Raw genomic sequence first — 24,250 nt, 5'->3', positions numbered from 1 at the left:
TAAAAAGATAAGCAGTACTAAATACATTAAAGGTACCTTGTGGAGTTTTTGTGTTGTTGAGTTGTTGACTCATGAAGAATAGTTTGGTGTAACGTTAGTACATCCAGTATCCAGCAGCAAAAGTGAACTGCAGTCAATGAGCTGCGGACTGTAAAGACTAATGCCAATGCGGAAGTGCCTTAAACTTGCATTCTTTCTAATATCCAGCAGGGGGCGACTCCTTTGGTTGCAAAAAGAAGTCTGATTGTATAGAAGTCTATGAGAAAATGAGCCTACTTCTCACTTCATTTATTACCTCATTAAACATTGTAAACATGAGTTTATGATCTCAATCGCTAGTTTCAAGTCTTCTTTAATACAGAATGATGTTCATTTAGTAAATTATGGTCCCATTTAGAGTCAAATAGACCATAAAGCAGGGGATGCTTTAGGGGCAGGGCTACCTTATGATTGACAGGTTTCTACCACGGTGTTGTCCACATTTTCGTCTTAGAAACTTTCACAGTGTGTTTTCAATTCGTGACAGTTAATTGCAACATTTTGGTCGCCTAAAAAATTATTATTCAGCGTTCCATTGTACTTTGCTCCACCCTCTCGTTTCACTTCTGGATGCAAAGAACAAGATGGCGACTCCCAGAAACCAAGATGGCCAAAATGCTTCAAAACTCGAGGCTTCAAAACCGTAGTCCACAAACCAATGGGTGACATCATGGAGATACGTCCACTTCTTATATACAGTCTATTGTGTGAAGTAGATCGGATGAATGGTTCTGTAGATATGCAAAGGACACGCAGACAGAGATTCCTTGCTTTACAAAAAAAATTCCCTCGCAAATGTTTTATATTTGACACATTTGTTAGGCTAAAATACACACAATACCTTTGGATAAGAAACACGAATATAAACTTTAGTGTGTTAGTTCAAAAGAAATCTCTACAGGAAGTCAATTATATAACAGAGATACTGTTCTTCTTGCCTCTGCATATTCTGCACACCTCTAAAGAATTGTGTACACGTTCAACAATAGTCTCACTCCTGCTGCTTACATTCAAACTCAGATTGCATTGCGTTTGTCACAATGCTCAAGTCAACAGCAGCATTTTGAAGGGCATGGAGACAACAGCGTGATGTAACACATCAGGCACGACCAGACTGACATTTTTTCTTTCTTCACAATCTGCTTTTGTTCAGATTCAAATCTATCCGATTCTTATTGTCCTGTAAGAATCCGCCTGACAAGTGCAGAGCCGCACAAGATCAGAGGAAGTACAAGTGTTCCTGCGGTGCACCTGCTGTACAGGAAACCGTGTCCTGTAGCATCTGATACAATCATTTATCCCGGGAAGAGGAGTGTGTGTGTGATTCGTAGGAGGGAGGACGGACAATGTGACAAGCAACTGAAAACAGATATTACAGATACAGACTACGGTGGTGGTCGCAGTTTCATACCCCCCCCCACCCTTCAGTCCAACATGACCCAACTAATGACTGTTATATTTATGGCTCTGCTCTTGCCCATGAGCCGAATGTAAAACTGTGATTGATGCGCACACATACTCCGCACAGAGTGCCCGAGAGTCTTTTTTAGCTTCGAGGATGGATGGTACAGTACCGTCGTCGGTCTCGGAGATCAGTCACCCGTGGATGGATGGAGTGTGAGGACACCTCCACTGTCTGGGAAAGATTATTGGCCCATGATTGCTGGCTCAGAACATCCTCATCGATTTAAGAAGACAAGAGGGATCTGCACAAGAGCCAACTGAAATGAGAAAAAGAAAGGACAAGATAAGGACAAATTAATGAATAATATGGGGCACATGCTGTAGGTGTTATCTGTTTGGTGTTATAGGTCTATTGGATGTAGTGATGCTTAAGGCGCAGGTCCATCTGCGTATATCGGTGTTTTTCAAATGGAAACGTCCACTCAGCCATTAGCAAACAGCAGTGACGTAGGTTACCAAAGTAAGCTAATCAATAAGGTTATGAATAATGTGAACGCTAGCACTAACCGAGTCAATGTTAGCGGTGCTATGTTTGGAAATAACTGAAAGGCTTAGTATGAATTTTTTTGAAGTGGGGTTGTATGTATACTCCCGTGTTCTGAGGTAAAATGACTGTTTTTGTGAATGGAGTCTGGTGGCTTTGAAGAGAGCGATATAACGGCTCGAGTTCACCCTCAGAAAGGGCTGTCTGACGGCGAGGTAAAGTGGCTGTGAACAGGAGCAGCAGAAAAAAGTATTTTAGCCATCTAAAAAAATCAATGTCAGTTTAAGTGAACACTATATTTAGAATATTTTCCCCGCTTTACCTCGCCATCAGAAAGCCATTTCTGACAGGAAACCGAAGTCGTTATATTCTTGAAATAGTCACGAAATTTGATCTATTTGATTGGTGTACATAGACACGAATTCCCCTTTTTTGTGTCGCTCAGCACGACTTACAATAACATATTTTTTTTGTGCTTTCTCCTACGAAATGTCCAGCAACACGTGATGCATGTGTCAATTTCCACATGAGTCTTTTCAAAATAAAACTACTTAGTTAGGCTTAGGAATAGATCAACTTGGTTAGGCTTAGGCAACAAAACTACTTAGGTTTAGGAAAAGATTGTGGTTTGGGTTAAAATAACACCGGAAGTGCCGTAACTTCAGTACAAAGTTACTTGACAAATAAATCAACTTTGACTTGTGGTTTCACACGGGACACCAACACCAACCGCGGTCTCCTGGATGAAAGTCTTGTATTTTTTGACCCACCCATCCACACCGACCTCCTCCCTATGTGGTGTTCGCCGCTTTTTATACTTCCTGGTTCACGATTACGTGGATAACATACGAATTGATTTCGTGCTGACCATCATGAAAAAAAATTGTGTCAATGTACACAAATCAATATATTACATTTCGTGACTATTTCACGAAATGCTGTGCGACTGTGCTGTTATATTGCTGTTTTCAAAGCCACCAGACTCCATTCACAAAAACAGTCACTTCACCTCACAGAACACAGGAGTTGCTAGTCTACCTCTGCACTGATCGGTTAATTTGTTTTTGTTATTGTGTGACTTTCGGATCTGAACTAACGTGGCAACCACAGCAGTACATTGCTTAGCTTCTGTGCCGGTACTCCTGTCTCCTTCTCCAAACTGGGAGCATGCTGACTGCCATCTAAGTTACTGTATTGATACACTGACTATAAAGATGTATATACTGTATGTGGCAGCGTCATCATGTAGAAACCTACGTCAGGTCACACAGGAAAACATTTTTAGAAGGGCTTGGGACAATAGCATTTTGGCGCCAAAACATTCCTACTTTGACCAAAATGTGAATGTTGGGATTTGAATACATAAGGAACACCACTGGGAAGATACAGAATGATAGAAAAACCTCAAAATAATAATAATAATAGTAATAATAATAATAATAATAATAATGGGCCTGCCTTTAAAATTAACATAATTGTGGCAACATCTAATTCATCTAATAGCAAAGTACCTGATTTATTTAAGTGTTGTCCTTGAAATGAAAAGAGATCCTTAATTGAACTGACTTCCTGAATTTATTAAAAAAAACAGATTAATATGACATTTTGTTTCTCTACATAGTCTAACTGGCATTTCAAACCATCTCTGCATCACATGATAATCATCTTTAATCATTTGTAGGTGAACTTTCTGCGGAACAATCAGTGGACTGCTCATTATACTTCTACTGATAATGTTGAGGTATATGCACAAGAAGGGACATTAATTGGATCTCTGGTATGGAATCAGTGCCTGTGCAAGTGTGGTCAGTGCATTTAATTATCTGTGCTGGTTCAACTCGTCCTTATCAGTCTGAAGATGGCACATGGGAGATTAATTGGAAGATATAAAGTCGATTTTTTAATAATTACTGCAGCAAATCTGTGCGTAACAGTGACTCTTTGAGACTTTAACAGTTGGTTTTCTGCATCAGGTGCACACTCAGTGATTACTAAACTTTATTTCTGTGTCCAAGATCCTCTCCTTTCTCTCCCACACACTCATATTTCTATAGCATGTTTACAGTTATACACAGTTTGGATAGAACATCTTCAGTGCTAGTGTCCTTCACGTGGTGACGTCAGGAGCAAAGAGCAGCAAGCAGTGCTCGCAGAGAACAGATCAGCAACACACAACCGGTACCGGTGGCGGTGCGGTGCGGTGCGCGTCTTAACAAACTTCTGTCCGGAGCAAAAACAAAAAAAAAACACACCAGGAAGAAGGAGAGACCCACCGGGAGGATGAATAACAAGTCCATCAATTCTCGGGTCGTTGGCGGCTCCGGGTCCGGGTCTGTGGACCAGGACCTCGTCGTCGCCTCCACCTTCGGGACTCTCCTCTCGGTCGTCTACATCATCGGTGTGTCCGGTAACGTGTACACCCTGGTGGTGATGTGCCACTCCATCCGCTTCGCCACGTCCATGTACGTGTCCATCCTGAACCTGGCCGTGGCGGACCTGCTCTACCTGTCCACCATCCCCTTCGTGGTGTCCACATACTTCCTGAAGGACTGGTACTTCGGGGACGTGGGCTGCCGGGTCCTGCTCAGCCTGGACCTGCTCACCATGCACGCGAGCATCTTCACGCTCACCGTGATGTGCACGGAGCGCTACCTGGCCGTCACCAAGCCGCTGGACACGGTGCGGCGCTCTAAGAGCTACCGGAAAGCCGTGGCGTGGGGGGTCTGGGTCCTCTCTCTAGTCCTCACCGTACCCATGACGGTCATGGTGAACCAGACCACCAAGACCACGCCGGACGGGAGCGTGAAGAGGATGTGCGCGCCGACCTGGGCCCCCCTGGCTTATAAGATCTACGTGACGGTCCTATTCGGGACCAGCATCATGGCACCGGGGCTCGTGATCGGATCCCTCTACGTCAAGTTAGCGCGCACCTATGTGGAGTCCACGCGCAGCTCTGTGATCAGCAGCAGAGGAGGAGGAGGAGGAGGGAAGAGGTCTCCGAAGCAGAAGGTCCTGATCCTGATCTTCAGCATTGTGCTGGTCTTCTGGGCCTGCTTCTTGCCCTTCTGGGTCTGGCAGCTGTTGACCTTGTACCGGACCCAGCCCTTGGACCTGGCCTCGCACACGCACACCTGCATCAACTACCTGGTGGCGAGCCTGACGTACAGCAACAGCTGCATCAACCCGTTCCTCTACACGCTGCTCACCAAGAACTACCGGGAGTACCTGAAGAACCGACACCGGAGCTTCTACCGGTACACGTCGTCGTTCAGGCAGCGGCCGCCCAGCCTCTACTCGTGGGGCAAGTCCGCGTCCTCCAGTAATCAGTTCGAGTTCACCTCCGAGACGATGGTCATGGCGACAAGAGAGTGACATCACGTGGGAGAGAGGAGGAAGCTTTAGGAGGCGCAATAGGTAAGGTGATGATAACCTGGCAGGAGGCCGGTGCAACGCCGTGCGTAAAAGTTGGTGAAAGTCACAGACTTAAAGGTCCCATATTGTTAAAAGTAAGATGTTCATGTCTTTTATATTATAAAGCAGGTTTAAGTGCTATATAAATACTATGAAAGTATCGAAGTGCTTAATATACGGAGAAATACACACTATTCCGAAATTGTGCGTTTGAAACAAGCCATTAGGATTTCTGTCCATTTGTGATGTCACAAATATACAATATTTAGACCATTACAGGGTTTTAAACATAACAAATTTAAATGTGTCCCAGTTTATTCCTGGTTGCAGTGTATGTAAATGACATCAGCTGACAGGAAGTAAACATGGACCCAAACTGTTGCCTAGCAACGCAATTCTGTTGAAATGCTGTTTAAATGCACTAAAACGGAGCATTTCAGACAGAGGATAAATACAGGTATATTCAAGCAGACAGTATGAGGAAAATAAAGTTTTTTTGAACATTACAGCATGTAAACATGTTCTAGTAGAAACACAAAATACAAGTATGAACCTGAAAATGAGCACGATATGGGACCTTTAAAGCTGCAGTCGGTAACTTTGAGCAAATCTGATAAAAAATAAGTTATTTAAATAAAACAGTCACTGTATCCTGACAGTAGTGCAAGAGATAAATTATATGTGAAAAAAAAATAAAGTGCCTCTGTGTCCTCCTAGTGCTCCTGATGGCATTTGCAAGATTTCACAGCACCCAAAGGAAAACTAACCAATCAGAGCCGAGCAGTTTCTACAGCAGCTGTCAATCACTGCTCCCGAAACTCGCGAACTCCGATCAAACGGTCAAACTAGGCAGCGCTGATCAAATATGAATCAATATTCTGTTTCTGTAATGCCTATTTCTCTCTTCAAATGTTTTCAGAAACATATTTTAGTGTAGGGGAGAGTGGGGTCAGTTGGGACACTTTTGTATCGACACCAAATAACCCTCTATTACTCACTGACTACTTAAAGGGACTATTTGTAACTTTGTACGCGCATAAATGTAGCGGGTCGTCACACATGCGCGTTCGCATATGCGCGTTCGCGTGAGGCAGGAGCCTCGTCTCCGCTGCATGCTCTCCTTCACTCAGAATGCGCGTGCGTTCTCGCTGTCTCGCTCCACCTCTAAACGTGAACGCGCGCTCACTACACACTGCAGAAGAGTTTAGCTCTGAGAATATCTAGTGAATGCACAGGGGACGTTTGTGCAGAAATAAATTCTGCAGTTCCTCCAGACCAACAGAGCTTTCCCGTGTCTTGTGAAGCGACGGAGCTCTTCAGAGAGTTATGTTACCCTCTCGTTACCAACCGGGTGCCGGTGTCTCCTCTGCTCTCTCCGGCTGCGGGCGGAGAGAGCAGAGGAGACATGCTGCAGAGCCCCGCTGCATCAGCCTGCACTTAGGCAGGAAAAGCCAACACTAGGATCAGATCTAAATCATGTTCATGGAGAGACCTTCGTCTGGTCAGCTAACATTACTGCCAAGCAGCTGAAATATAGAGTGATAGTGTGGTTTTAGCTGACTTGTGTCGCCTCACTGTTTTGAGCGATGCTCGTTCAGGTATATTTAGAGCGAGCAAGCGCGAGCCCGACGCTGACTTTCGTTGATTTCACGGCCACAGGTGTCGCTGTTAAGAAGCATTTCTGAAAGTTACAAATAGTCCCTTTAAACAATAATGAAAATAATTTGATCCCTGAACAGATACACGCGGCTGCTAACAATTTCTCAAGTTTTTTTAGAGCCAAACCCAAACTTGAAAGTCACAATTTTGTTAAATCTGCAGTAGGCAGAATATTATTTGGCATCATTGGGCAAACATTTCCATAATAACCTTTCAGCATATTGTAATATAAGTGTTCTGAGAGAAAACTAGACTTCTGCACCTCCTCATGGCTCTGTTTTCAGGCTTTAGAACATCTAGCCGGTGACGGGAGTGTTTGGCCAATCACAGATCATTTCAGAGAGAGAGAGCGTTCCTATTGGCTGTTCATTCAACGGAGGCAGCTGTCAATCCATCGCAACCTCCGATCAAACGGTCAAACTAGGCAGCGCTGATCAATTATGAATCAATATTCTGTAACTGTAATGCCTATTTCTCTCCTCAAATGTTTTCAGAAACAGCCTCTCCATTAGTGATGAGCGAGATCTGAAATGTGGAAAGACTGCATTATACATCATTATTGTCAAACACAGGCTTGTGTCTTATCTGTAATTTATTTTTATGACTCTATAAATATGCTACGCCAAAGCTGAGCTAATCAATATGTTATATATTTACAATGGATTAAATGACTACATGTAATATGAAAGGGGAAACCACAGACAATCATCAGTTCCCCTTCACCTGTGTGGACTGTTTTAATGTCTTGTCGCCCATAGTTTTGGTTTTATGGCCCGCTGTAAAAACATTACTGTTTTGGTTCACCCTCATGGCTCTCATCCACTTTGTTTCCAGGAGCAACAGGCAGCTGTGTTTAGTGGAAATAAATGGACTGTGCGCTACCTGCCCTGAGAGATAAACCTAGAGACGAGCTGGTGATCACAGTGGAGCATTTAGCAGCTAAAGAACCAGATATTTTCTCAAGAGTCGGTGGAGACCAAAACAGAGCTAATAGGAGAGTGAATATCAGACCTAAATTTGTCAGGTGGCCAGAAAAACAACTGCTTTGTGTCTGTGCATGTAAACTATTTGCTTCCATATCAACTTTAGAGGGCCACAATGTGGGATTCCCAGCTTACTGTTCAAAAGTAGCCCAAAAACAGATTAAAGTCGGGGTAGGAAGAACGTTTTTGGCATCATTGGGCAAAAATTTCATAATAACCTTTCAGCATATTGTAATTCAAGTGTTCTGAGAGGAAACGAGACTTCTGCTCCTCCTCTTGGCTCTGTTTTCAGGCTTTAGAAAATCTAGCCCATGACGGGAGACTTTGGCCGATCACAGGTCATTTCAGAGAGAGAGAGTTCCTATTGGCTGTTCATTCAACGGAGGCAGCTGAACTCCGATCAAACGGTCAAACTAGGCAGCGCTGATTAAGTATCAATCTGAATATTCTATTACTGTAATGCCTATTTCTCTCCTCAAATGTTTTCAGAAACAACTTGTAGTGTACTGTTTAGCTGTAAAATGAGAAAGTTTGCTCCGGCTGGTGGGCGGTGCTTGGTATTTCCTCAACGGATCCTAACATGGCTGCCGGATCACAAACTTTCAGTGCTGCCTAGTGTGACCTTTTGATCGGAGTGCGCAAGTTTCTTGAGCAGTGATTGACAGCTGCCCAGAGACTGCTCGGCTCTGATTGGTTAGTTTTCCTTCTGAAATCTTGCAAATGTCATTAGGAGCACTAGGAAGACACAGAGGAACATTTTTACCAGCTTTAACAGTTCATGTTTTCCATATGGATTACAGTATTTTCAAGCAACACTGCTCTCTGGCCATAATACAATCCTTTCCAGTCAGAGGAAAACTTACAGTTGTTTCCTCCATGTCTGGCCGCTTTCGCCCTAAAGTCCCACTGAGCTTCATTAGCACTCTGACACTTCTCTCTGCTCCTCTCTGCTCCTTCACCTCCAGTCCTCAGTCTCCCCCTCAGAGGAGGAGCTCATTCTACTGTGTTGTGTTTAAACACAAGGCCTCAGAGGTAACTGCAGAGGCTAAAACATGTGTGTTAAAGACGTGATATAAAGCAGTAGTTCCCATCCTGGGTTTCAGGCCCCCCTTAGGGTTGCGCCAAAGATCACAGGGGGTGCGCCAGGATTTGCTGCTCTGAGGTTGGCAAAATTAGATTTGCTTATATATAACACACTTTCTGGATAATTAATACAAGTCTTACAGATTAGGCGACACTAATATTATTAGAATTAGATTCCAGTGGTGACTGCGTAGGATTGTTTCCCACCCGTGTGATCCAAACATTTCCAACATTTCGTTGTGACGTCAAAATTTATGGAAAGATAGATATAATCATTTCAAAAATTCACATTTTATCTAACAAAATATTCAGCTTCAATCCATATTTGTTGGCATTTAGCCTTTCAAAAACATTGTAATTTGCTCTCCCACTCGCCGCACACAAAGGGAGACCCACACCTGAATTAATGTGGCGGTCTAGCACCAATCTAACGCCACCATAAATTACATTTATTTAACCACAATAACAAAAAATGTATTTCGGCTCTAACACTATTATAGTAAATTAATTAAGACGTTACAAAGAAAAGATCATATAATGTATCTGCATTCGATGGGCGAATCCGTCAAGACGTCATCACTTTATTTATGTTGGGGGGCTTTTCTTAGATATAAGTGGGGGCAGGTTGGGAAACACTGATTTAAAGAGTAGACTTATTACAGGTTAGTTTGGGGTTTTATTTCAACTTGGTATACATGCATGTTACTGCAGCAGCTAACTCAGTTTAAATAAAGGGGTGTAGTATTTTCAAAGAAAATTCGTTGTGATTTGATTTGGTAATACTCACCGCTAAATGCCCTCAGGTGGCTCCTCCATTTTCTTGAGGCCTTGTCTCATAGAGGGGACAAATTAATACCATTAATTTGCTGTTAATATTGTGCTGACGTAGTCCATGTTTGTGTTTGATCAAATTACAACAAACTAAATGACGTACAGCATAAAAGTTCAGTTGGGGCCCAGAGCTCCCACTGTGCGTTAATCTGGCCTTGACTGCCCTTTGTCTGATGGATGTACACCCTACCGCCAAGTTCCCATTAAACCTAGTGCAAACCAAACACCTATGCTGGAGTAATACATGATTTATGGTGATTTGATAAACACAACTTTATTAGGAATATGCGTCATGGGACTGCTCGTGGCCTGGCTGTGGGTTGAGGCTCCCATCATGAAACGCAATGTCAACATTTTGAGTTCGGCCGGGGACCTTTGTTGCACGTCATTACCCATCTCTCCCTCCTCTCATTTCCTGTCATCTCTGCTCCGTAAAGTCTCAAATAAAGGCACAAACTGCGCCCAAAATATAAAAAATGAAATATAAAATATAAAGACCCCTCTACAAGACACAAAGTTCTCGGCCGTTAGCAAAAAGCAGTGACGTAGGTTACCAAGGTAAGTTAATCAATAAGGTTATGAATAATGTGAACGCTAGCACTAGCGGAGTCAACGTTAGCTGTGCTAAGTTTGGAAATAACTGAAAGGGTTAGTTCAGATCTTTTGAAGTGGGGTTGAATGTATACTCCCGTGTTCCACGAGGTTAAATTACTGTTTTTGTGAATGGAGTCTGGTGGCTTTGAAGAGAGTGATAAAACGGCTTCAGTCCCCCATCAGAAAGAGCTGTCTGATGACGAGGTAAAGCGGCTGTGGACGGGAGCAGCAAAAAAAAAAAAATATATAAAATTATTAATATTAGTTTATTGTACGCTATATTTAGAAAAAAAAAATGCTTTACTGTAAGACAGCCCTTTCATATGGGGAACTGAAGCTGTCATATCGTGGTCTTCGAAGCCACCAGACTACATTCACAAAAACAGTAATTTTACCTTGCAGAACACGGGAGTTGCTAGTCTACCGCTGCATCCATCTGTTAGTTGTTTTTTGTTATTGTGTGACTTTCAGATCTGAACTAACGTGGCGTTCACAGCAGTACATTGCTTAGCTTCTGTACCGGTACGCCTGTCTGCTTCTCCAAACTGGGAGTGTGCCGACCGCCATCATCAAGTTACTGTATGTAATACACTGACTATAAGGATGTATATAAACTGTATATGTAGCAGCGTCATCATGCAGAAACTTACGTCAGGTCACGCGGGAAAAAGCTTTTAGAAGGGCGTGGGAAAATAGCATTTTGACGCTAAAACATGAAAACAAATGTGAATGATCAGATTTGAATACACAAGAAACACCACTGGGAAGCTACAGAATGATAGAACAACCTAAAAAAAAAAAACTAAAATAATGGACCCGTCCTTTAATGATGAGGTGATAATGTACAGATGTCTTAACAAATTTGCAATTAATCAAATTATTAAAACCAATTCAGGGGCCCTTCAGGGTCTGGGGCAGTCACGTGCCAGACAGGTGTTATGCTTTGTGCCTGAATTTAGCTAAGATGAACTGATTTGAGCCCACATCTGGACCGCTAAGGCCTTCTCTGGCAAGGAGACGGAGAAAAACACCTACGCCTGCATGATGGCCAGTCACTTTCATTGAATTTGCATGCAAATCGCCCACAGATGCAAACACACTTCCACTACTGTGGTAAACTCAGTGCCAAAAACTCCTACTGTCGAGACGGAGCGCTTCCAACTGAGCTTTATACGCTCCGTTAGCTAGTCTGAACTGTGGCCTAAACTTACCTCAATGAGGACGATGACACTTCTGCGATGGTGGAACTTTATTATAGCATTGTGTTTATGTGGTATTCCCAATATATATATTTTTAATTCAATAACTGCTCACCTGATTCGCTCATCTTCCAAAGAGATTTAAAGATCCCATATTGTGCTAATTTTTCAGGTTCATACTTGTATTTTGTGTTTCTACTAGAACATGTTTACATGCTGTAATGTTCAAAAAACACATTATGTTCCTCGTACTGTCTGCCTGAATATACCTGTTTTTACCCTCTGTCTGAAACGCTCCGTTTTAGTACATTTCAATGGAACTGCAATGGAATTGCATTGCTAGGCAACAGTTTGGGTCCATGTTTACTTCCTGTAAGCTGATGTCATTCACATACACTGCAACAGGAAATAAACTGGGACACATTTAGAATGTTTACATTTAAAACCGCGTAATGGTCTAAATATTGTATATTTGTGACATCACAAATGGACAGAAATCCTAACGGCTTGTTTCAAATGCACAATTTCTGAATACTGTGTGTATTTCTCCGTATATTGAGCGTTTTGATAGTTTAACGGTATTTAAATAGCACTTAAACCTGCTTTGTAATATAAAAGACATGAAAATCTCACTTTTTACAATATGGGACCTTTAAGAGGTACAGAGAGAGAAAAAGGATCAGGATGTTCCTTTAGGCAGGTATCTTAATGAGTGATGCACAAACGAACCTCATGTTTTATGGAGATTTCATAACTCTTTAATTAAGCACTGAAGGGGAGCCATTTTACCTTAATCTGACTTATTAAAGTCATATCAGCTCGACTGGAACACAAACCGTGCGTGTACAGCGAGATGGATGGTGATATTATGCATGTCTGGACCGTTTCTATGTTCCTCAAACACTCTGACAGAAGAAAAACATCTTTAGTGTCAGATTTCTTCTGATTATGAATACTACCTGAATGATATCTAGAGCCGTGACATTTTCAAACTAAAATCCCAGATGAGATTTCACACTTTGGTACACTTTTGTGTGCCTGTTTGAATGTTAGATGTCACAAACTCATGCATAAATTCATTGCAGCCAATCCCCTGGTGTTTCACAAACATTGTGACAGCACAGACGTGGAAAAATAGCCTCTGCTTCTTTCTTTTTCCTCTCCTCTCCTCTCCCCCACGTCGTCTGACAACTCTTTTTTGCAGCATTTTCCTTCCATGCAAATTCTGGATACAATCTGGTCTGTGGGAAACACATCAGCTTGTGGCTGCATGTGTTCAAGATTCATGAGAAATCTAGGAGGGATTTGTTGATTTCTCTACTGAGCCTGCAAAATCCGTCCATCCCAGAAATGGAGAGACGCATTTTTAGTTGTGTAACAGTAACAGTAATTATTAAATACTAGTGCTGATAATTGATTAAAATATTTAATAGCAATTAATCGCATGATTGTCCGTAGTTAATCGCCATTAATCACAAATTAATCACACATTTTTTATCTGTTCAAAATGTACCCTGAAGGGAGATTTGCCAAGTATTTAATACTCTTATCAACACAAAATAATGACAAATATTGTCCAGAAACCTTCACAGGTTCTGCATTTAGCATAAAAAATATGTTCAAATCGCTATGACTTGCTACAAACTGCATATGATTATCATAAAGTGGGCATGTCTGTAAAGGGGAGACTCGTGGGTACCCATAGAACCCATTTTCATTCACATATCTGGAGGTCAGAGGTCAAGGGACCCCTTTGAAAATGGCCACGCCAGTTTTTCCTCGACAAAATTTAGTGTAGGTTTCCTGCGTTATTTAACTTCCCGACAAGCTAGTATGACATGGTTGGTACCAATTGGGGTACCTAGAGCGTCATAATCTGAAGCTAAGGAATACTGGCCAAGTGTCGGTATTTGACGAGTTGGGAGTGATGTTGCCTATTTACACATCTCGCAAACGTAGAATAACAAGCATTCGTTTGTGTTTCTGGCCACCTGATGAATGCCTGAAGTCCTATTGTCACTCTGGTTTTGTTCTCCACCATCTCTGAAATATGAAATATCTGGCATTTTAGCAGTTAAATGCTTCACTATGCTCACCAGCTGGTCGTAAAACTAAGATACCTGCCTAAAGGAACATCCTGATCCCTTTTTCTCTCTGTACCTCTTAAAGGTCCCATATTGTAAATGTGAGATTTTCATGTCTTTTATATTATAAAGCAGGTTTAAGTGCTATTTAAATACTGTTAAACTATCAAAACGCTCATATATACGGAGAAATACACACAGCCCGTATTCAGAAATTGCGCGTTTGAAACAAGCCGTTAGGATTTCTGTCCATTTGTGATGTCACAAATACACAATATTTAGACCATTACACGGTTTTTACTCAAACATTCTAAACGTGTCCCAGATTATTTCCTGTTGCAGTTTATGTAAATGACATCAGCTGACAGGAAGTTAACATGGACCCAAACTGTTGCCTAGCAACGCAATTCCGTTTCCATTTATGAGAAAAATAACAGGGTTTTTGTTAACGTTACAGCATGTAAACATGTTCTAGGAGAAACACAAAATACGATATAAACAAGTATGATCCTGAAAATGAGCACGATATGGGACCTTTAAGTGATGTTCCTTGAGTAGATTCTTGGACTTGACAAAGCTCTCCACAGCCTCAGAAGATATTATACAATAGTTTTTAAAGGCTGAGTTTCAATCCTCATGACTGATATACTGATAATAAAAATTGTGGAATGCCACATTAATGAACATAAGAACCTGGTACTGAAAACAGCTGGTGGATTGGTATGACAGAGAGAGGTGTCAAAATAGATAAAAATACTTTTTTTTCACTTAAACTTGCGTATACTCACTTTGGAGACAGTTTGGGAAGTGAAAATGATATTCACAGTTGCAGGATGTGACCTTTAAGTGACAGAACATGATGCCAGCGTGTGTCATCTCCTCAGGTCTAGTTAAAATCCAATCAGAGGAGTGTGTCATATCACCTTTAGAAAATAGCGAATAGATAATAGCGCTTTTGTGCTTTGAGATCCTAGTTTTAACATTAATCTAGCCATGACTCTGCATTTGACCTCCATCAAAAATCTGTGAAGGTCAATGAGCTTGTGACGTGAATTAAAATTAGCTGTGATATTTTCTATTAAAAGGCATGATAATATTTGGGTCTTAGTGGAGGGAGTTATTCCCATGTTGTTTTGGAAACGTTCTCACGAAGAATCTTAAAAGTGTCCTTACAGTTTTAGGTGTGATGAAAGCCACAATCACTTTGAGATGTATGTACTATATAACGTCAAAGATTATGTTGCTGTAATGTGCAGTTCAATCCTTGTATTATTTTGCTTTAGATTGACAATTTGGACTTTAGATATCATATTAAAGCTGCAGTGGGTAGAAATGGAGCCAATATGATTAAATAAAAGTAATTTTTATAAAACGGTCGTGATATCATGAGACAGGTAATGTGAAAAAAAATCATGTGCCTCTGTGTCCTCCGGTGCTCCTAACGGCATCTGCAAGATTTAACAACCAATCAGAGCCGAGCTGGAGCCTTGCCGTCTCTGAGCAGCTGTCAATCACTCGCGAACTCCGATCAAACGGTCAAACTAGGCAGCGCTGATCAAATATGAATCAATATTGTGTTACTGTAATGCCTATTTCTCTCCTCAAATGTTTTCAGAAACATCTCATAGTGTACTGTTTAGCTGTAAAATGAGAAAGTTTGTGAGCCGGCAGCCATGTTAAGATCTGTTGAGGAAATACCAAGCACCGCCCACCAGCCGGAGCACAGCCAATAGGAACGCTCTCTCTCTGAAATGACCTGTGATTTGCCAAAGTGTCCCATCACGGGCTAGATGTTATAAAGCCTGAAAACAGAGCCATGAGGAGGAGCAGAAGTCTCTCAGAACACTTGAATTACAATATGTTGAAAGGTTATTATGGGATTTTTGCCCAATGATGCCAAAACATTACTACCTAGCCTACTGCAGCTTTAACTTGACTTTCCAAGTTGTCCAAGTAGGACTTAACTAGGGCTGCACGATTATGGCCAAAATGATACTCACTATTATTTTCATCAATATTGAGATCGTGATTATTTATCACGATTATTATCATTGCTTTTAGAGACAAAAGATTTGTATTGCACTTTCAGATTTAAATAAACACAGCACTGATTTCACTTCCACGTTTTGCTACATTCCTGCTAATGTACAAATCTTTGCATCAAATTAAGAGCGGTCTTTATTCACAGTGCATCTCCTCGAAGCAAAATAAAATAGCACCAAAACTTTTTTACTCAAAATTAAAAATCAACAGAGCATTGCTTTCAATTTCACGTTGTGCTACATTCCTGCTGATTAACAAATCTTTGCATCAAAATAAGACTTAAAATAAGTTTCTTCTTCAACTGAATTCAGTGCATGCACCTTCGTTCTGCCCATCTGCTGCTTTGCCCATTATTCTTCTACTCTGGTCTGGAGGACATTTTTTTCACAGGCTGTCACTGTAGGGTGCGCATGAGTGATGCACGGGTCGGTGGGTTCAGGTGAGCTTTCTAGAAAATATCGCCGGTTAGGGCGGGCAAGTCAAAAAGTCTCTTTCTCTCTCTCTCTCTCTCTCTCTCAAACACACTCTGTGCCACCACCACGTTATGCACTGTCAAGAGGTCATTTCACATATTTCTGTGGGATCAAGTTGTTTTGGAAGTGCTTGATTTGATACGTAGCAGGGTTTTCTATGAGCGGAGCATTTTAAATGTCAGTTGATTATGTTCATTTAATTGCAGGAAGCCAAAATCGTGATCGCGATTAACATTGGATTAATAGTGCAGCCCTACAGACTGAACCACCGTCCAGCTCCAATCCAGTGGTTTACAGCTGTGTGGGAACTACATCTACTGGCACACACATCCAATAGTTTCATTAAATGAGGATTAGTCAAGTCAGCAGAGTCTGACTCCTCACTTGGCCTGGTGGATGCTGGTATGTAACAGGGCCAGTTTGCACAAGCCAATGATAATAATGGTGGAAATAATCAATTACACAGCTCATGTCATGACAGAAGCCTTTGGGAGTGAGTCATTGTATCATGAGTCCATTATTTGTTCAGATTACCTTAAAGATGGGGTAAGGGTAGGTTTGGCGTCATTGGACAAAAATTCCATATTATTCTTTCAGCATATCGTAACAGGAGAGACTTCTCCGGCACCGAGACTCGATTTGCTTGGCAGCGCAGTTATGGGTGCACCCTTTGTGGGTGAAATGCGAATTGGATCTGGTCTTTGTTAAAGTTTGCTGTCTTGGTTTGGGCTACGGAGCCTCCGTGTTGTCCTTATAAATATACAGTAGGTGCAACTCAACCCGTTCTGCACAACATTTGCTATGCGCAAGCTCATAAAAATCAACCTTGTTCTGGAAACAAATTACAAAGCTTTTCCGCTGCGTAATATTTGTGTTCTGTGTCAAAGTTTTCATGACAAAAACAACGGTTCGGAAAAATCTATTGACGTGCAAATTAATCGCAAAAAAATGACCCCAGTGTGTAACGGCCTTTATTTGCACAGGTTTAGAGGCCGCAAAAGCCGTGCAATCCAGAGTTTAGGGCAGGGGTAGGTTTTCCTCTGAGAGCTACTTTGACCAAATGAAAGTGGTCGAGAGCTACTCATATTTTATATTATTAGTAACATTTATTCACGTTGCTCAGCTCCACCCAAACCAGCTGAATAAGCTTCTTTTGTGTGAACATTTAGAAAATGTTGATATCCAACACTCACATTTTGTATCAAAATATCTTAAATTCAGCAGCATGTGCATGTTTTTTTTTCTGTATGCATGTCTTTACATTTTCAATGTATCCAGCTCACACTAATAAATTCACATCAGATTAATGTCATAGAAAACAAAACAATTTTGTTACTTGTTTTACTTGTCCTTATTTTCTGTCTGTCGACATATCACTGCATCACATCACTTCCCTTCATCATCTGTAGTTCACATGCATGCATTACATGCATTCAGTCTTTTTAACAGTTAGTGAGATTACTGGCACTGCAGGTGTAGGGTAGGTGAAGGTGTAGGATCTGGCAGCATCTAGCGGTGAGGTTGCAGATTGCCAAGCGTGTAGGAGAACTACAGTGGCCGTCATGAAAATACGAAAGGCTCTCTCTAGAGCCAGTGTTTGGTTTGTCCGTTCTGGGCTACTGTAGAAACATGACGGTCGTCTCCGTGGAGAGGACCCGTTCCGTATGTAGATATAAATGGCTCATTCTAAGGTAACGACAACACAACGATTTATATTTTCAGGTGATTATACACAAAAAAAAACATACTTATTAATATTATATTCCAATTTCTGCCATTGGAGCCCCCTAAACACTACGCACTGTTCCTTTAAATAACTTAAATGGTCTTGCTGAGATTGATTTTCCTGATATGAGACAGAATTGTCGAATCATTAAACACTGTTTCCATCATCGGTCTGACTTTGTCTCCACTCAAACCGATTTTTGTTCGATTTTCATTAACCAATCTCAATAAACCAACATATCCGCCTGAATCTTACGGCATTTTAACGGTGCCTTCAAATGTGGTCGTGTTTACCGTGTTTACGGTGTTTACAAGATGAGTCCATATGAACGCCCCCGCTCTTGTCGTATTCACAACCTCGTATGTTGAAAGTTTCTTAAAGCTCAGAGTTCGCAACTTGTCATGTGTTTGTTGACGTTGTCAGTTAATTTTTCGGTGCATAATGAGTTAATATATTGTAATTTTAGTCGTATATTGTTTTTCTTGGTAATTTTATAATAGGTCTGAGGAAAATGTTGATATTACCAACAGCCTCACTATGCCTTTGCATTATGTTACCCACTTGCTAAGCTTGCTAAACAGTTAGCCTCTGTGGCTTCTAGACGCCAACAGTAATATTGCCGTTGCTTAGCAGCGGTGTTCTTCACGACTTAACCACTTGATCGTGTACACGACTTCCCACGTTGTAAACACGAGTTCACTAGTTTCATTTGAAGGCACCATAAGTCGATACTGTTGCAAAGCCATGCTAACATAGTAGTTTTACTGGTTTTTTTTTAGAGTGGAGCAGCGCAAAGTCCAAACAAAGTGCGAGGTCAGGCGAGAAGACAACGCCGCCCAAGCTCACAGCTAACATCGTTAGTCCCGCCCATTGGCGCCGATTGGATCGATTGCTTTTTCAACCGAGAAACCGCTGTTTCATGTCGTGATGCCAGACGAAGCAGTCAGCTCGGTGGAGAGTGGGCAGATTCAAAGATCTGGACCCAGGCAAGAAATTGATTTTAGCACAGAAGACTTTAGCTGAGGTTATGGGGTAAACACAATTTTCTAGACTGCGTGAAAAGTTTACAGTCTCCTGTAACAGAAACAGAAATCATTAACTTATCTTGACAGGGGTGGTAAACGGATAGGGTAAAAGATGTCCACTGAGGTTTAGACCTTCAAAGAATCCTCTAACCTGGTTGATCAATATGTCACAAGAGGCTGAACAACATAATTGTGTGCTTCTTTACAGTGACCAGAGCGTTTACTTTGAAGATTAAAGGAGATCAATGACTCCTGTGATGGGAAAACTACCCACCAACTTAAGGTTTACTGCTCATTATCACAGCAGATTAAACGTTGAAAAAGGTGCGACAGGCGTGAATGACTCGGTCACATTGACGCCTACTTACATTCTCTGTGTTGCTATTTCATCATAATAGGCTATATCCAGCACTGGCAACTGGCATTCCTCCAACACAGCTCACCTCAATATGCAGGACCACCGTTATGCTTCTCTCAACACTAATGAGTGAATGTAATAATAATAGGTCCCCCAGGAGCTGAGAAGAGCAATATAGTGCAATAGGCACAGTAAGTGCCTTGTTCACCCTGAGTCAACGTAAATGTTGGAATTATGTTACAAGCACAGCAAAGACCACCAGTGTGTTTGCTCCTTAAAGGTCCCATATCGTGCTCATTTTCAGGTTCATACTTGTATTTTGTGTTTCTACTAGAACATGTTTACATACTATGTTAAAAAATAAACGTAATTTTCCTCATACTGTCTGCCTGAAATGCTCCGTTTTAGGGCATTTCAACGGAATTGCAATGGAATTGCGTTGCTAGGCAACAGTTTGGGTCCATATTAACTTCCTGTCAGCTGATGTTATTTACATACACTGCAACAGGAAATAAACTGGGACACATTTAGAATGTTTACATTTAAAACCGTGTAATGGTCTAAATATTGTATACTTGTGACATCACAAATGGACAGAAATCCTAACGGCTTGTGTCAAACGCACATTTTCTGAATACGGGCTGTGTGTATTTCTCCGTATATTGAGCATTTTGATAGTTTAACAGTATTTATAAAGCACTTAAACCTGCTTTATAATATAAAAGACATGGAAATCTCACATTTTACAATATGGGATCTTTAACTACAAATCACCTATGCTTTACAATCTTAAATTGTGTCTTACATTACAGTGAATACCAAGTCTGCATTTATTTTATTTATTATATATTTATTTACATTATTATTGTGTGGTATTGTAGTTTTAAAGCTGCACTAATTAGTATTTACATTAGGGCTGTCAATTGATTCAAATACTGAATTGCAATTAATCGCATGATTGTCCAAATTAATCACACATTTTTTATCTGTTCAAAATGTACCTTAAAGGGAGATTTGTCTTAAGTATTTAATGTTCTTATCAACATGGGAGTGGGCAAATATGCTGCTTTATGCAAATGTATGTATATATTTATGGAAATCAGTTAACAACACAAATCAATGACAGATATTGTCCAGAAACCCTCACATGTACTGCATTTAGCATAAGAAATATGCTCAAATCATAACTGCAGCCCAACAGGCAACAACAGCTGTCAGTGTGTCAGTGTGCTGACTTGACTATGACTTGCCCCAAACTGCATGTGTTTATCATAAAGTGGGCATGTCTGTAAAGGGGAGACTATTGGGTACCCATAGAACCCATTTACATTCACATATCTGGAGGTCAGAGGTCAAGGGGACCCCTTTGAAAATGGCCATGACAGTTTTCATTGCCAAAATTTAGTGCAAGTTCAGAGCGTTATTTAGCCTCTTCTGCGACAAGCTAGTGTAACATGGTTGGTACCGATGGTTTCTTTAGTTTTTTCTAGTTTCACACGATGCCAGTATTTTCACTCTAGCTTTAAAACTGAGTCCTCTTCAACCTAGAAATCGCAAGTTGCGTTAAAGAAATTAGTGGCGTTAAAACGAATGCGCTATTATCACGTTAACTTTGACAGCCCTAATTTTGAACCACACGATCAAAACCATACACAACCATTAATTAATGCCATATTAAGTACCTTTAACATGTATCCCTATCATAAGGTAAAGAATGAAAGCTTTGTTTTGGCATATATAACATACACACAATGAAAGATTCAAGGCTCAAACTCCAGAACCGACTGTATTAAAAGCAGAAATGAGAATGGAGATGGTGGTTTGTTCTGAGCAGTTGTGTGGAAAATAAGAAAGGCAAGCACGATGACTTCCTGAGCACATAATGGTGTTTGACCAATCAAGCAATTCCTCAAGTGTCTGACTCACGGAGGAAGTGCAGATAACACTCTCGTAGCAATAAATAGAGGTGTACACAGGAATGATATTGGAAGGTGTAATGAAAACGGAGTATTCACCCATGTCACCGATGTGTGCTGCTTTCTTAATTGTTTTTGGAGGTAAAATAGATTAAAAAGAACAAAAGCTTTGGAAAAGACACAGACTTTTTCAGGTTCTGTCAGTATTTTATTTCAAAACCGTCCTCACCGACCACATTGGTTAACACACTAGAAAGAGCAATCAGTCCTGGACAAGGAGAGGGTTCTTCTTAGAAGAAAACACCTCCTGGCTTAAGGGGGCGAGTATGAGTGGGGATTTCGTGATGAAAGGTCGAGTTAGTTGGTGAATCACCCGATTTATATCTCTTCATCGAGGAATTGACAGCTCTCCTTAAAATGAAAAACACACCGCGACACAGAAGAAACACACAATCCCACTTTAGCCTCTTTGAAACCGTTTCATCGAGAGGCAATCTCAGTTCAAGCCGTCCTCCACATGATCAAGAGGAACAGATTGTTGAGGTGTGTGGGGGGGAACCCAAAAATGCCTAATTCTATCAATTATGATGGTGCAATAAAAAAGAAACTGCTGTAGAAAATTGGATAAAAAAAATCAGTTATAAAGAAAGAAAAAGACCACTACAGAGGAAAGGGTGAATGCGTGTGCTTTTTTTTCCGTGGCGCAATCAGTTAGGGACAGCGAGTCGATATCTGAAAATAAAAGAAAATTACAGATATTGACCGTTGCAGCTGCAGGATGCCAATGTTACGAGTAAAACACTTCTTCCTTCCTTCCCCTCCTTTTCTCTGCAGGGCTTGTCCGAGCCAGTGAGCGGCGCCGTCACCCTTGGGTGCCTGTGGGCATGGCGGGGTCAGAGATGGCGTGTGCGGGGTCGCACGTGAAAGACACGGTGATGGCGTAGCGCGTCCCCCACGTCACCTTCTCCACGCGGTGGAGGTTCTCCGTGCCAGAAGAGAAGAAAGAGACTCGTCCTGTGCAAGGAGGGAATGAGAGGGACATTTCAGGAGAGAGGGGAGAACAAATGGTTTGAAGGAACGGTTCAATATTTTGGGAAATATGCTTATTTGCTTTCTTTCTAAGATTGAGATATTATATCAATATAATGTCGGCACACAAATGGAGTCAGAGCGTGTTTTATCTAGCTTGGTATAAAGATGAGGGATGTTACGATACCAGAATGCTAGTAGCCAGTGAAATTTCACGATTTAAGATACCAATTTGAACAACAAAAGAAAAACAATAAATCCCACGTATTTCAAAATCCACTCCTTTATTATTATTATTTATAATATTGTATTGTTTGACACAGGCTATTTCAGTAAAATATGACAATAGAATAAAAATGATTTTGTTTGACTTTTGTACTGCACTTTTTAGGTGGACGTTTCACTGACGTCCGGTTTCCGCTTTCAGTCCAAAATGGCGGAAGCGTAGCTCTGCTGCTGGGTGCAGATGTTGCAATGGAACGAACAGTTGACTTTCACTTCACTCATTTTTACTGAAAAGAGCCTCAATGCATCATAACGTAAATCAATGGCACCTCCCCTGTTGAAATCGGCAGGACAAGAGCTAATGAACGTTAGCGGTTAGCAGCCGGTAAGCAGTTCACGTGACAAATTGTCACATTTACATGTCTGTCCATGTGCGGGGTTACGGGGGGCGAAGCTGGTTGTTTCCCCTTTCCTCCAGTCTTTATGCTAAGCTAGGCTAAACATGTCCTCACTTAAACTAAATGGTTTTTAGCTCCAACATGTAATTCTCTCTAAAACTGCCACATTTACATTTCTCTTCATGTACAGGTTAAACGAACAAGACACATCGTATTAATAAGTGAGCTCTGGAGGTGCGGGTCATTTTTTTAAACTTTAAACTAGCTGTTTTCCTTTTTCCAGTCTATATGCTAAACTAGGTGAACCCCATCCTGACTCCAGCTCTGTATTTAATGCACAGACATGAGAGCGGTATTAATAATATTCTCATCTCAATCTCAGAAAGACGGAAAAAAAAGCTTATACCCCCAAAACGTTGAATTGTTCATTTGAAGTCTACTATGCAGTATTGCTTGTGGAACTGAATGAAATCTAATGAAGGGAGAGGACACAAAAAGACAAAGAAAGAACCCTCAGCCAATGCTGAAATACATTCTTTTGACTGTCTGATTTCAAAGATTTTGAAAACATGTTTTCTTGGACTGACAGTGTGAGCTTTGGGAGGTTGCCTCTGGGTAAACTCTTTTATTTATTAGAGGCTTTGCTTCGCTAGGCCAGCTAACGAGCTATTGCCATTTACCAACCAGTCTGGTTCTTTCTAAACACAACCTGCTCTGTCTTACGTAGACATTTGCGTTAATGTGTACATGGCTAGCCTGCAGTTGTGTCCCATAATTAAGAGATTTATACTTAAAAAGTTTTTCAGACTCTTGTTTTGTTACAAAACTTCCAGTTTCCTCGCCCTTTGAAGGGGTTATCTCATTATGTGAATATGAATAAAAAATCTGGAATCATTGTGCGCCAATTTGTTTGCTCTGTTTTCCCTCCAAGAAACACTGACGACTTGTGTTTGTGTGTTCATCTGTGTGTGTGTGTGTGTGTGGGAGGGTAAATCCCCCCTGGCAGGGCATTGGCTGAGAGGACGTCGGGGGAAATCAGTGCTCGCAGTTAAACAATGGAATGTACACAGAAAAAAAACAAAAGACTGGGAAATAAGAAGAAAGAGAATTAATGCACACAAAAAAAAGAGTGTGAGCAGCAAGACAATAAGTGATGGTCTGCTTGTTTTATGTCATTGAAAAGGAGGGCATTTTCAAGTGCTTCACATTAGCCACGCAGCTTTAGA

General features: G+C 41.2%; 2 protein-coding genes across 3 annotated transcripts in view; one reads left to right on the top strand and one right to left on the bottom strand.

The window, feature by feature from the left end:
* The first annotated feature begins 4,239 nt into the window (after window positions 1–4,239).
* On the top strand, window positions 4,240–22,343 carry LOC119479983 (urotensin-2 receptor). Its single transcript, XM_037756029.1, has 2 exons — window positions 4,240–5,401; window positions 22,207–22,343. The coding sequence occupies exon 1, from the start codon at window positions 4,268–4,270 to the stop codon at window positions 5,357–5,359; it is 1,092 nt and encodes a 363-aa protein (XP_037611957.1). The 5' UTR covers window positions 4,240–4,267; the 3' UTR covers window positions 5,360–5,401; window positions 22,207–22,343.
* uts2r2 (urotensin-2 receptor 2) overlaps window positions 21,559–24,250 on the bottom strand; it is a 31,379-nt gene continuing 28,687 nt past the window's right edge. Inside the window, exons 9-10 of one of the 2 annotated variants that reach the window (XR_005204791.1) lie at window positions 22,175–22,386; window positions 21,559–22,104 (exon numbers count right to left, since the gene is read on the bottom strand). Coding sequence is in view for 1 of the 2 variants with exons in the window: in XM_037756031.1 (XP_037611959.1) it covers window positions 22,235–22,386 (152 nt within the window). In the remaining variant the exon portion in view is untranslated. Of the gene's footprint in view, window positions 22,387–24,250 lie in introns of both variants that reach the window. The other variant, XM_037756031.1, reaches the window with a different exon arrangement.

This window comes from Sebastes umbrosus, chromosome 20, assembly GCF_015220745.1.
Source record: "Sebastes umbrosus isolate fSebUmb1 chromosome 20, fSebUmb1.pri, whole genome shotgun sequence".
Lineage (NCBI taxonomy): Eukaryota > Metazoa > Chordata > Actinopteri > Perciformes > Sebastidae > Sebastes > Sebastes umbrosus.
Note: the sequence above shows the minus strand (reverse complement) of the source record. Positions and strands in the feature narration are given on the sequence as shown.

Excerpts from the sequence above, each read along its gene's own strand:
- LOC119479983 (XM_037756029.1), top strand. The coding sequence starts at position 4,268 with ATGAATAACAAGTCCATCAATTCTCGGGTCGTTGGCGGCTCCGGGTCC.